The 13,287-nt window shown below is 31.9% G+C and overlaps 3 protein-coding genes and 1 pseudogene across 3 annotated transcripts in view; 1 reads left to right on the top strand and 3 right to left on the bottom strand.

Annotated features, from left to right (window-relative positions):
• The window catches only part of LOC107487551 (uncharacterized), a 612-nt gene extending 315 nt beyond the window's left edge, over positions 1-297 (bottom strand). Inside the window, exon 1 of the mRNA XM_016108207.3 lies at positions 6-297. Coding sequence (XP_015963693.1) covers positions 6-200 — 195 coding nt within the window. The 5' untranslated portion in view covers positions 201-297. The remainder of the gene's footprint in view (positions 1-5) is intronic.
• A 1,563-nt stretch (positions 298-1,860) lies between these two features.
• Positions 1,861-5,105, top strand: LOC107487565 (phosphoacetylglucosamine mutase). Its single transcript, XM_016108221.3, has 8 exons — positions 1,861-2,233; positions 2,391-2,510; positions 2,593-2,735; positions 2,857-3,108; positions 3,541-3,953; positions 4,044-4,219; positions 4,578-4,674; positions 4,824-5,105. The coding sequence occupies exons 1-8, from the start codon at positions 1,910-1,912 to the stop codon at positions 4,964-4,966; spliced, it is 1,668 nt and encodes a 555-aa protein (XP_015963707.1). The 5' UTR covers positions 1,861-1,909; the 3' UTR covers positions 4,967-5,105.
• Positions 5,106-5,300: 195 nt separating this feature from the next.
• LOC107487566 (haloacid dehalogenase-like hydrolase domain-containing protein Sgpp) lies at positions 5,301-7,045 on the bottom strand (annotated as a pseudogene).
• Positions 7,046-8,665: 1,620 nt separating this feature from the next.
• Positions 8,666-11,072, bottom strand: LOC107487564 (haloacid dehalogenase-like hydrolase domain-containing protein Sgpp). Its single transcript, XM_016108220.3, has 5 exons — positions 10,904-11,072; positions 9,957-10,071; positions 9,625-9,776; positions 9,279-9,540; positions 8,666-9,179 (listed from the first exon to the last, which is right to left on the bottom strand). The coding sequence occupies exons 1-5, from the start codon at positions 10,921-10,923 to the stop codon at positions 8,997-8,999; spliced, it is 732 nt and encodes a 243-aa protein (XP_015963706.1). The 5' UTR covers positions 10,924-11,072; the 3' UTR covers positions 8,666-8,996.
• Positions 11,073-13,287: the final 2,215 nt, after the last annotated feature.

Raw genomic sequence — 13,287 nt, 5'->3', positions numbered from 1 at the left:
TTGGTGGCGGCCACCGAACCGAACTCGAAAATCGAAACGGTGGCGTCTGGAGGGCGAGGGACCTCGACGGCGCCGTTCATGCCGGGAACCTCGGTAGGTTTAGCTGCACCATTGGCTTTCAGCTGAACCGAAGAAGAAGAGTTGGAGTTTGGTGGTTCGGGTTCTGACTTTTTGCCCTTCCACCATGACAACAAACCCATAGCTCAAGGTTGAAGGCTCGAGCTTTTTCTGTGTCGGGAATATCGCAGTGCTATTGTTAGGGATTTGGAGATAGATATACACTTGATTATGCTACTGTCTTGGATTATCCATCAGATTAAATTATAGAAACGTTTTTTTATTTTAGTTTTTATGATTAACTTTGATCCTGAAATATCCATTTCAGAAAAGTTTCACGGCTAATAATTTTAATTTATATTAGTGAGTAACCTAATTTTCAGTTTAAGAATCTAATATCGTAGTTTTAGTCAATATTTTTTAAAATATTAATAACTAATTATAAAACAAAAATAATAAATTTTATAATATTATTCTATTAATTTTACATATAATTATTTTCAAATTTTTTTAAATGGGCTTTCTTTGCATGGCATTTAGAAAATAATATGTGTCTAAATATATTTATTAATGTAATTCCAAAATATTGTTGTATAGTTTTCTATAAATTACTAAGTTAGGATTATTAACTTAGAATTTATTTAGATGAGTTTTTATGAAAATAGCTTTTTTAAACGATATTTTTTTATAAAAAATTTTAGAAAAATAAAAAAGTATATTTTGATATTTTATGTAAAAATATTTTTTATTTAATAATTATATTTGAATTTAATAATATACAAATATTTTTTAAAATAGAAAAATTCACAAAAAAATATAAATAATAACTTTTAAAAAATATTTTTATTTTTCTACTAAAATTTTGTTAGACATACTAAAAATTAAAAAAAATATTTTTTTATTAAAATAAAATTTCTAACAATTTAACAACACCAAAATAAATAATGTCACAAAAATGTTCAGGAATTAAGTTGGTGTTATATTACATGTATTCTTTTAAAAAATATTATTAATTATCAGGAATTAAGTTGGTGTTATATTACATGTATTCTTTTATAAAATATTATTAATTATATTAAAAAATAAATAAAATACCACTTTAAAAGTTTTTCTTTCTTTTTTTTCTGGTTGCAAAATATTGTTGTTTTGGTTTGTTTAGTCACCAAAAAAAATATACATACGAGTTTCTATCCATTATAGAAAAAATTATTTCACTTATCACAGAATAATAACAAATATTTGTAATTTGAGATTTTAAAAAGTAAAATAATATATATTTCTATTTACTAAAAAAACAACTAAAAGTCACATTATTTATGCAAAGTATTCTCTTTTATAAAAGTTTTAGCTTCTGCATTGCTCCATCTTTAATACTTTAACTAATTAAATTAAGAGTAAAGTAATTATTAGATTTTTAAAATTTTTGATATTAGATTAATTAATTTTATCTAAAAAAATATTAATTTAAATCTCTAAAATAATAAATAGTAAATATATTATATTTTTTATTAATTTATCACATAAAATTTAACAATAATACTTATAAAAGTTAGAAGATAAAAAATACTTCGCCGTTTAAAATTATCCCGTATTCAAATGATAAATACATGGACATTCGATAATTTTTCACTTTTTATTAATACGTATATGTCTACATTTTATTATTGTACGATATTTAATTGATATTTTTTTAAAAGATTTACTCTAAAATTAATTTATTACTGTCAAAAAAAATAAAAAATAAAAAAAGCATTCATTTCTTAATGATTTTACATCGATGGTTAAAGTCTTAAACTCCAGCTTAAGCAAGATACAGTGGTTTCAGTGGTGGCAGATTCATACACCTCCGGCCATGAACGAACAACAACAGTCTCTGATTCTCGAATCTTCCTCTCGCTTCTTGCCACCACAAGGAGTGAAGCTGTCGTACGGCACAGCTGGGTTCAGGGCCGATGCATCGCTGCTCCAATCGACGGTTTACAGGGTCGGAATTTTGGCGGCTCTCAGATCGCTGAAGACGCAGTCGGTGATCGGCGTCATGATCACTGCTTCCCACAACAAAGTCTCCGACAACGGCGTCAAAATCGCTGACCCCAACGGAGGAATGCTTTCTCAGCATTGGGAACCCTTCGCTGATGCCCTCGCCAATGCTCCTTCTCCACAAGAACTGATCCAGGTTCGCACAAATTTCTCTCTTTTTTATTTTTGAAGTAATATATAAAGTTTATTTTTTTGTAAAGAAAAAAAAACCAATAAAAAAATGATGAAGTCTATGTAAGTTTAAAAGAAAAGTAGTTCAATTTAATATGGTTCCATATTGATATTGCCCACAGTTGATAAATGAATTTGTCAAGAAAGAGGGTATTCAGTTTGATGGAGTTAAGCATGCTGAAATACTTTTGGGGAGAGACACCAGACCCAGCGGAGAAGCTTTGCTTGAAGCTGCTAAAGAAGTATGGTTTCCTTAAGTAAATGCTGAGCTTATTGTGTTCTGTTTCTGTTGTTTAAATCATGTATAACTGGATAAAATTGAAGGGCGTCGCATCGATTGTTGGAGCGGTTGCAATGGACTTGGGGATTTTGACAACTCCTCAGTTACATTGGATGGTTTGGGCTAGGAATAAGGGCATGAAGGCCTCAGAGCAGGATTACGTTGAACAGCTTTCGAGCTCATTCAGGTTAGTCCAATCTCGTCCAAGTATTGCTATGATGGATGTAGCTCTTGTTGTTCCTTCGACATAATGTGATTATGATCATCACTGATCACATCCTTTTAGGATCATTGTGTGATTGGATCAGGTGCTTAATGGATTTGATTCCAAGTCAAAGGAGCAAGTTCGATGGGACGAATGACAAATTGGTTGTGGATGGAGCTAATGGTGTAGGTGGACTGAAACTAAAAGTTCTAGAGAAATTGTTGAATGGTTTGCTTATTGAGGTTCGGAATAGCAGTGAAGATGGAGGCGTACTGAATGAAGGAGTTGGCGCTGATTATGTGCAGAAAGAGAAGGTTGCTCCACATGGCTTTGGTTCCAGTGATGCTGGGATAAGGTCGGTCTGTTCATTAAGCTAAAAGTGAAGTTGCTATGGAATGCTGCTCGATTTTTCATAACAATATGATATGAAGTGTATATTGGCCGTTCTCAATTTTTTTTCCCTTCATTAAAACAGATAGCATAATGTTTCTAGTTGGAGATTACAAATAATTGAATAAATCAGGATATTTAATGCAAGTTAATCAAAATTTTAAAGGGAAGATATTCATTTTATTGAAAATTATAAATTTGTAACCTGGAATTGATAAAAATAAAATAAAATAAAAATTGGTTTACATAATCCTTAAAATTATTCTTATGATAATAAAATAAAAATTGATATTTACCCAGCCCTATCATTTGATTTAATGGATGGATTCCTTTGAGCATTGCTATTTTGATGTTGTTTATGATGATAATTACTAATGGAGTTAGTTCTAGTTTGCAGGTGTGCTAGCTTGGATGGAGATGCTGATAGACTTGTTTATTTTACTGTAAATCCAGAAAGCAGTGGAGCAATTGATCTTGTTGATGGGGATAAGATACTTTCTCTGTTTGCCTTGTTTATTCGAGAGCAACTAAGCATTCTTAATGAGAGAGAAGGCACAAAGAACAATCACCAAGCCCGTCTTGGTATAGTGCAGACCGCTTATGCAAATGGAGCATCTACTAATTACCTTAAACAGTTGGGACTTGAAATCAATTTGACTCCAACTGGAGTAAAATACTTGCATGAAAAAGCTGCTGAATTTGATATTGGCATATATTTTGAGGCAAATGGCCATGGAACTATCCTATTTTCTGAATCTTTCGTAGGGTGGTTAGAGGCCACTACAAATGAGCTCTCTGCAAGATCTAAAGGTTTAATTCAGTAGTTCTTGTCATTCTCTCACTTTGCTTTTGAGATTAATCTGCAAAACAAAAATGAAATATTTTTGGTGTCTGTTTCAGGTTCAGATGCAGAAAAGGCGGCTTTGAGATTATTGGCTACCAGTAGGTTGATCAACCAAGCAGTTGGAGATGCCTTGAGTGGAGTGCTCTTGGTGGAAGTCATATTGCAGCACATGGGATGGTCCATACACAGATGGAATGAACTTTATCATGATTTGCCCAGCAGGCAGCTTAAGGTTAGTGCTAATTAGAATGACAAACTATTTGATCTCAGAGTTGTCTAAAATTAGGTAGCTTGAAGGTTTTACTTTGACATGTATTAGGTCCAAATTATGCCTTATTATTTTGTGTTGACTGCTAGCATTTGGAGTCAGGTGGCTATGCTTTGGTCACAAAACTTTACCTCTCACCTTGGTTTTGAAGTTACTTATTCAACTTAAACATCATCATTTTTCTTCATTTCTTTTTTTTACTATTGTTATTGCAGGTATTTGCCTTGTAATCAAGGGATTTACATGTGCTTATTTTTGTGTGTAATATTAGTTGCTTCTTTAAATTCTGAAATGATGCATTGATTTTTTACTAAAACCCCAGGTGAAAGTTGCTGATAGGACAGCAGTGATTACAACAAATGCAGAAACTGTAGTTGTGAGTCCCCCTGGTCTACAAGAAGCAATCAACAACGAAACCGGTATCTCTTTGCTTCCTCTCTTTTTCTTTTTAATTTTTTGGCCATGATATGTTTGTTTGCAACAAGTGAAACCTGTCAAGACTTCACTTACCACTGTATTGCACTATTGCAGCTTTGTCATCATTTTCCTTTTTCTTGTGTGTTTATAGGAAAGTATTCTCAAGGTCGATGCTTTGTGCGACCATCTGGCACGGAGGATGTTGTTCGTGTATATGCCGAGGCATCTTCACAAGAAGCAGCAGATAGCCTAGCCAACTCCGTGGCTAAACTTGTGGACCAATTCTTGGGTTGACATGCCTATTCTCAGCATCAATCATATATACAAAACAGCTTGGCTTTTCAAAGTTTTGTAATCTTGAAGAGAAAAAAAATTCTTAAGCATTTTACTTTATAGAGCATTTTACCAATTTCTGAGATGACTCTAATTCAAATGATTATCCACTATCTTACATGGACATATTAGATCTGATTTTTCAATCCTTTGGATTTGGAAAAAAAAATTCCATTCCGATATATTAGAACCGGCTGAATTGATCACAGATTAGCAACATTAAGCTTATTTGACAGTTTCAGTACAAAGATGATTGTTGAAGAGATTGTGAAAATCGTAACTATAGTCTATCTAATTACTTCAGAGAATTGTAAATTATTCATAAGATACTTTATGAATTTGTATTTGCAAATATGGGTTCACCAGCGTATTCATGGCCAATGATAGTACATAATGCTACCAGAATATAACCTTAAGTGTTTGCTTTCTGCTTAAAAGCAACATTGGTTATGTATTATGTGTTATTGTAATATGGCCCCCTAAACAGAATTCAAATGTGCTACTTGCACAAGTAATTCATACTCAACGAGCACCAGCCTTGTCAAGTTCATCCAAAGCTGCCCACAGTTTTGGATCATCATAATCCTTAATCAGAAAGGTAGGCTTTGCTTCCATCAGTAGGTCAAATGCAGAAGCAGAATTATTGATACCACAATCCAATAACATTTAGGTAAAGAACAGTGCAGACCTCAAATATAAATGTGTGATCCTTTGATGCTTTGAGAGCTTCAAGACCTTTAAGGTAGGGATCTGGATGAGGCTTGCCATGTTCACATTCGCTACCGATAATGACAGCATCAAAGAAATCTGAGAGGCCAAGCTTTGAGATCATGAGCTCTGCATTCGGTCTTGGAGCATTGGTCACTGCAGCGCGCTTCAGGCTACGATCTTCAACCCATTTAATCACTTTATCGAGGCCATTTAAAGGCTTTAGTTGATCTTTTGCCAATCTGTAAATCCATCAAGGGAATAAATAATCATTTTAAGCTTTGAAAAACTACCAAGGGGAAAAAAAAGGAAAGAAAGGAAGATTTACTTCCGGAACATGGCTTCCTTATCTTCTACAAACTTCAAACCCCGTTCCCGGTCGTCAGGAAAGAGAAACAAGGCAGCATCCTCGTCGTGTGTGCCAGAAATATTCTCACTATAGAATTCCTCTGTTATAGGAGTACCTCCATTGTAACCAATCTGACAACCACCAAAGTTTCTGTCAGATTATATAATAGCTATTGATCATGTGTTTTGTCAAGGTGACTCAAAATATGCTAAATGGAACATTCAGTTGAAACCCAATGTTCTCTCCATTTAATAAATATTTTTGCATAGAATGTTCTACTAATCTTGATTTTTGTATGGAGACGAAATTGAGAGATAAAAAAACACAAATCAAATATTCAAAGATTGAAAATTTCTACCCCAATTTTCACTCCATAACAAACTCACCCAGCAAAAACAAACACACTACCTCTTGGAGCATTTCGCGGAAAGCATAGTAATGGAGCAGATCAGAGTCACAGAGAGTTCCATCTACATCAAAGAGCACTGCCTCAAGGGGAGCTAGTTTAGCAAGAGAACCCTTGCTGCCACAAAAATGAAGGAAATAACTACATGACAAAGTGTGATAAACCATAAAATTGGGTTGAATCTACATATGCCTACATTCATAAAGTTTCTATGATAAAATTTGTCATGTCCCAAACTGCCATTATTCTTTGCATCTTAGCAGTTAAACAAGTTTAAAGCAAGTATAAAATTAAAGGCTACTAAACTCAATACTAATAATCAAAGCATGAAGCAGAACCTGCTTCACTGCAGATGACAAAACCAGCTAGATCTTCAAGAAGCAATTCAATGGCTTAGGAGAAACCTTACCTTTCGACGCAGGTATCAGAAGAAGTCGTCATGGTTCACAGAATGGCGAAAGAAAAGTTTGGCTAGTGTTGTGTGGAATACTGAGAAAGCGTTACATAAGAAGCGGAAACGGCACGTTTTAAGTGGTGCAACACATTTTTGGGTCCATAATGGACCCACTCTTTAATTTACCAAACTCTCCTTGTACGACAAAAGCCATACAACCTCATTCACAGGAACATGAAAACAAAGTCATAATTTTGATACAGACCCAGAATTTATAACCAGGAAAATAGTTCAAAAAACATGGTTATATGAGATATAGAGGCAAATGAAATAGAAAATCATACTGTGGGAGGAACAGGGTTACCTGCAGCATAGGTGACCTGAACGAGAATTGGGTCTTGGGCCGTTGGTTCTGTTGATCGATAAAACAAATGGAATGGAAGAGGATGATGAATAGTAAAGGTTACTCGGAGAATCAGTTTGAACGCAAGGCGGTAAGAGGAGCCGGAGATGGAGAGCGCAAGCGGCACCGGCCATGTGACGTGGCAGAGGTGGAGCACCGAAGCTGGAAGGGGAAACTGTTAGGGACAGATGTGTAATTTGAAATGCTTTTAATTTTATAAGTTCATTCTAATTTATGAGTTTAATTTTGATGCCTGATTAATTGTATTTTTTATAATTATTACCAGGATTTATATAAATGGTAATTATTTTTAATAATATAATATTATATAATTAAATGTATATATAAAATTATTTTATAGTTAAAAGTATAAAATTAAAAATTGTTATTTTGTGTTGAATATAGGTTATATATAAAAAAATGTTTTATTGTCACTTATTCTAAAATATTTTTTTTTTAGTTTTCAATGCATAAAATTAATAAATAATATTAAAAAAAATTTATGATATACTTAACTTATATCTTTAGAACTCAGGATAACAAAATCTTAAAATTAAATTTTTATTATTATATAACCACCTTTATTTTTCATGACTAACCCACATTGTTTGAGGGTGGTTAGTTTCCTGTTCTTTGTATCAACATACTAAAAGCCTAAAAGCCACCTAATCTTAATTGAAGCAAAATTGGATGCTTCCACCGTATGGATTTTGTACCATCAAATGATATTGGTAGATAGAAAGATGAATTATTAAACTAATAAAGGTCAATGATGAATAATTAACTGGGAGAAGTGATGCTCTGCACTTCCTTCTTTAAATTACAAAAATATATTTTACCTATAGAAATAGAAATAACCTATAAATTATATAATAAATAACTATTACCATATGAGAACAGAATATATCATCATCATATTAAAAAGGAAGAAAGAAACAAGGTTTATAGGCTTACTCATATCCTCTTACCCACTAGAATTTTCCTCATTTCTCTTTCCAATGGGATCTTTAAAACAGTAATGTTGAACAAGAAAAAAGATTTAGATCCAATTTATTTACATCAACTTTATCTAAATTGTAAACCCTGCGATAATATGTGGTCATTTACTCATTTTCTTGATATGGATGTATATTTCTCTCTTCAAGAAAAACTGATATATTCCAGAGACTGATTCAAACATACAGTATAGGCATTAGGCAATAAGTGCCCACATTAAAATTTGGGACTTAGTTAAGAAGCAGAAGAATTTATATATATTTTGTCCATGTTACTTTATTATGTTTGTCTTCACACTAGACAAAATATACCAACTTCTAAATTCTGTTTGATCAAAAACCAAGGCTAAAGCAGGCAGAAAACGGTAAAAAGATTGTGAGAAATCTAAACTATATTTTGAGAAATCTAGGAGAATTTGTGTGTTTGTATTGTATGCAATCTTGGGCTATCCCACTTATTTGTGGCCAATGACATTACAAAATATAAATAGAAGACAAGTGTTTGCTCTCTGTTCCAAAGCAAGAATGAGAAACTAGTACTATAATATTGGACCGTCATCTTTTAAAGTGAGTATGATTATAAACTGAAAAAAAATGAGAGATTGATTGTTTTTGGATCAATAACTTCCAGCCATGCAACATTGCCCTCTAAACAAAATTATAGAGGTAATCATGTGAGCTTATTAGATCAAACCAGCCACTTGAATTTACCAATATATTCTTTCAGTTGTACTCTTCATACTTTTTTAGTACCAGCCTTGTCAAGTTCTTCCAAAGCTTCCCACAATTTTGGGTCTGCATAATCCTTAATCAGAAAGGCAGGCTTTGCTTCCATCAGTAGATGCTCCGGGTTTCGAGTAGCTAAACCTACAACAGGCATCCCAGCTGCCACTCCAGCTTTGATCCCAGAAACAGAATCCTATGATAACAAAACAGAATGTATGTCATTATCATTTAGATTCAATAACAGCAATAAAGTCTTCTCCCAATTAGTTAAGGGCAAAAAAACATTGCAGACCTCAAATACAAATGAGTGATCCTTTGATGCTTTCAGAGCTTCAAGACCTTTCAAGTAGGGGTCTGGATGAGGCTTGGCATGTTCACATTCTCCACCAATAATGACAGCATGAAAAAAGTCTGAGAGACCAAGCAATGAGATCATGAGTTCTGCATTAGCTCTTGGAGCATTGGTCACTGCCGCTCGCTTCAGCCCACGACTTTCAATCCATTCCCTCACTTTATCAAGGCCATTCAATGGCTTTACTTGCTCTTTTGCCAATCTGTATAGTCCATCAAGTGAATTATACTATGAATTTTAAAACAAACAACAATGAGAAGGACAATTAGATTAGCAGAGTATATACTTCCGGAACATGTCTTCCTTGTCATCTACAAACTTTAAGCCTCGTTCAAGATCACCAGGAAAGAGAGCCAAGGCAATATCATCATTGTGCTTGCCGGCAACAGTCTCAATGAAAAATTCCTCTGTTATAGGAACACCTCCATTGAAACCAATCTGAAAACCACAATAGTTTCTGTTGGTTTTTCTAAAATTTGTGATGTGTTTTATCAAGGTGTATGTATAATTTATAATATGATGATGATAAAAGTAATATTCAATTAGAAAACTATACAGTCTCTATGTTCTAAGTAATTTTCACCCCTAAATAATTTCTATCAAGAAATCAAATGCTACCTCTTTGAGCATTTCACGGAAAGCGTAGTAGTGGAGTGGATCAGAGTCACAGAGAGTTCCATCTATATCAAAGAGCACTGCCTCAAGTGGAGCTAGTTGAGTGAGAGAATTCTTGCTGCCACAGAATAAGACAGACAAGTGTGGCAAGATAAGTTTATAGTCTATATTAACTATTAATATTTTTAGCATATACTTTGACATTTCTATATGCATGCCATCCCCTAAAAATTAACAAGAAGATAGCATTGTCACACTTTATGAAAAAGATTGCTACATAAAAAACTGTTGACAGATCCTTCATCATAAATGGCAAAGAATAGTTACTCATTGCAGATTCCTTAAATTGGCAACGGCTTCAATAATATAGGAGATTCATAAACTTGGGATTTATGAAAAAAGTCAAAAAACATAAATCAAATCTCCTTGCTTCATCCTTGTGGCTCAAAATTAATTTCATCAGCAAAAAAAATGAACTTGGTATTCAATTCCAAAACACAAAACAAAGCTAAATAGTAAATAATAATCAATTATGTGTGCACAACTTGAACCACATCCTCTCCCTTTTGTTCTATATGAACTTGATCTCAGCAACAAATAAACAGAGCAGTGGCAGCAATTCACAATTTATCATTATTATTTTATTTTATTTTATTTATTCATTTGCATGCAAGGAGAACAATTTCTCATTAATGAAAATATAGAGTGATTTAATCAATAAATGAACACGAAAAGGGATTAACTTTCGACTTTCGTATAGAAACTCTACATTGAGGAAGCATAAACATGTAACATTAAAAAATGTGAAATCTTGAGCAACTTCAGAAGCAGAAGAGCACAAACAATAAAAGAATGAAGAGATTAACAGAGATACCTGATTTCCACGAATTGTGGAACAAATGAACTGATCAACAAGGTTGCAAATGAAACGTTGGAATGAAAAATGTTACCTTTCAGAGGAGACGGTCATGGTTGTAAGAATCAGAAAGGCAATAGAAAAGTTTGTTGGAAGTGAGAAAAAAACGGGAACGGATCAATGAGAAGAAGAAGAAGAAGAAGAAGAAGAAGAATGTTAATTGGAATCTGCCAAGAGAATCAAAATCGCATGGCAGAGATGCTCTACACTTATTTTATTTTATTTTGTATATTCATGCTTATATTTTCTCAAATTTTTAAATATATCTTAAGAATTTGTTATATTCCACTAACTTAAATTGCTAATTGGTTTGCAAAATCAAGTGTGGCAAAAGAAGCCCCAAGTTTGATGCTCAATTATTTTATATTATTATTTGATTACGTATTTTTGTTTGAAAAATTTTAAAAATTTAATATTTAGACCATAAATAATTCCAATTTGTAAAAAAATTGAATAATATTAGGTGTATAGGTAGATTGGATCGGATCGAATTGAATGGCTAAAATTTTAATCGAAAAATTTCGATCCAATCCGCATTAAAATTATCGGATCTAATATCTATATTTTTTGGAGTTAGATTCGATCTTATACATATATTTGCATATAAAATTAGATATAGAGTATATCTATAAAAATTGAAAAAAAACAAAAATTAATTAAAAAAATAATAATAAAACTCAAGAGAAACTTAACAAAAAATTAATAAATTTAATAAAAAATTAAAAAAATTATACTATTTAAATTTTTATTTATTTTTTTATGGATCTATAGATCTACAAATATCTATATAAAATTTGTAATCTGATTCTATAAATATACAGATCTAATGATGGACTTACAAATAAAAAATAAATATTGTGTATTTGCATATTAGATCTCATTCATGAACACTGTTAGATAAGATATGAATTAATCTAATCTAAATTATAATAATTTGAATAAAATTAAATTAAAAAATAAATTTAAATTTATACCATACAAAATTTTTTAATAAAATTGGATTAGATTAAAAAATAAAAATTAAACAAATACAATTTTATTCAATTAATTATACCGATTTTATCCTATACTTAATCTAAACTATACTCATTTTAAATATTTTGTTCCGCAGAAAAGTAATTTATTTAATACTCTGGAACTAGAATTTGATTTCGCTACCAACTTTGTTAATTTTGGCAACTTTTCTCGACCTTTTTCAAAGCAAAACGTATGACGTGGAAACAAAGCAGAAGGCTGTCCCATCAATCCATGTGGTCAACCTTTTTGTGAACCTTGTGGTCAATTATAGCCTCCCATCTTCGTGCGTCTAGTACCATTTATACACCTAGCTACCTCTTCTACACATCAAACTCAACTTGGCCACTTTTTTTTTTTAATTTACATAATATTTTTTTCTATATATATATTTACAAATTGTCGTGGAACAGTTGAAGTTCCCCCCTCTTTGTGGAGCCGAAGAAGAAGATAGAGTGAGTATTTAATTTGGTTCCGAAAAATTTTAGGTCACGGGTTTCAAAATTTCAACACATTTTTATTCTCTAAGAATATTTGAGAATTACTTTTATTAGTCTTTAAGTCATTTTGAATTAATTTTTTTATATGTATATAAGTATATTAGACAAATAATTTCTTAACAAATTTTATTATAAAAAAATTAGGTCATATTCTGAGAATTATCTGAAATCAATATAATTTGGCTTGGATGTGAAATCTGAACATTTTAAATAAATTTAAATGAATTAGAATTGAAAAATACTTGTATTTAATGGGATATTTATATATATGAAGTGATGGCTCTAAAACTGCTCCACCTATAATGGTGAGAAGTTATTTTCTCATGTTTAAAAAATGATTGTTATTCCACCTTTTAAATAATGAGAGAATTTATAGACCTGTAGATTAGTGTAATTAAGAGGTATTTCTTGCTGTGAGTCGAATTTGGACCAGAGGATTCACCGTCCGAATGAATCAGGTAACTTGGTAAAATAAATTTTTGGGACTCTTATTGGATTTTATAAAATTTGGCTTATTCATTTTGGTTCTGGTTTTGATTCTGGCTCGGAATTTAAACAGATATTTAAAAAATTATTTAAAATAAAATTAGTCTCTCTTTAAAATAATACAAAAATTAATCTGTCTGACAAAAATAATTTTAAAGACTTTTTTAGAATAAAAATATATCGAGTACCAAGATGTCCGATTGAAAATTTTTAAAAAATTAATTTGAGTATTTATTCAAGAAAATAAGTTTATCACTTATGATTATGAGCCCAAAAAACAGATGGGGAATGTTTTTGATGGGCTGAAAGGGGGAGGGGGGTTTTTAAAAATATTTTGTAAAACCGTAGGAAACCAAAAAGAAAAAAAACTTTTGTAAAGATGGATCATATGATGACAAAAATCAAGTTGGGTTGGTTT

Source organism: Arachis duranensis, chromosome 5 (genome assembly GCF_000817695.3).
Source record: "Arachis duranensis cultivar V14167 chromosome 5, aradu.V14167.gnm2.J7QH, whole genome shotgun sequence".
In the NCBI taxonomy this organism is placed as follows: Eukaryota; Viridiplantae; Streptophyta; class Magnoliopsida; order Fabales; family Fabaceae; genus Arachis; species Arachis duranensis.
This window is presented reverse-complemented; position numbering and strand designations above follow the sequence as displayed.

Bases quoted from the DNA above. Each gene is read 5' to 3' on its own strand.
- LOC107487565 (XM_016108221.3), top strand. From the start codon at position 1,910: ATGAACGAACAACAACAGTCTCTGATTCTCGAATCTTCCTCTCGCTTC. The intron at 2,511-2,592 runs GTATGGTTTCCT...ATAAAATTGAAG, and splicing joins TGCTTGAAGCTGCTAAAGAA to GGCGTCGCATCGATTGTTGG. The intron at 3,954-4,043 runs GTTTAATTCAGT...TGTCTGTTTCAG, and splicing joins GCTCTCTGCAAGATCTAAAG to GTTCAGATGCAGAAAAGGCG.
- LOC107487564 (XM_016108220.3), bottom strand. From the start codon at position 10,923: ATGACCGTCTCCTCTGAAAG. The intron at 9,777-9,956 runs GTAGCATTTGAT...TGTGGTTTTCAG, and splicing joins TCCGTGAAATGCTCAAAGAG to ATTGGTTTCAATGGAGGTGT. The intron at 9,180-9,278 runs GTCTGCAATGTT...TTGTTATCATAG, and splicing joins ATCACTCATTTGTATTTGAG to GATTCTGTTTCTGGGATCAA.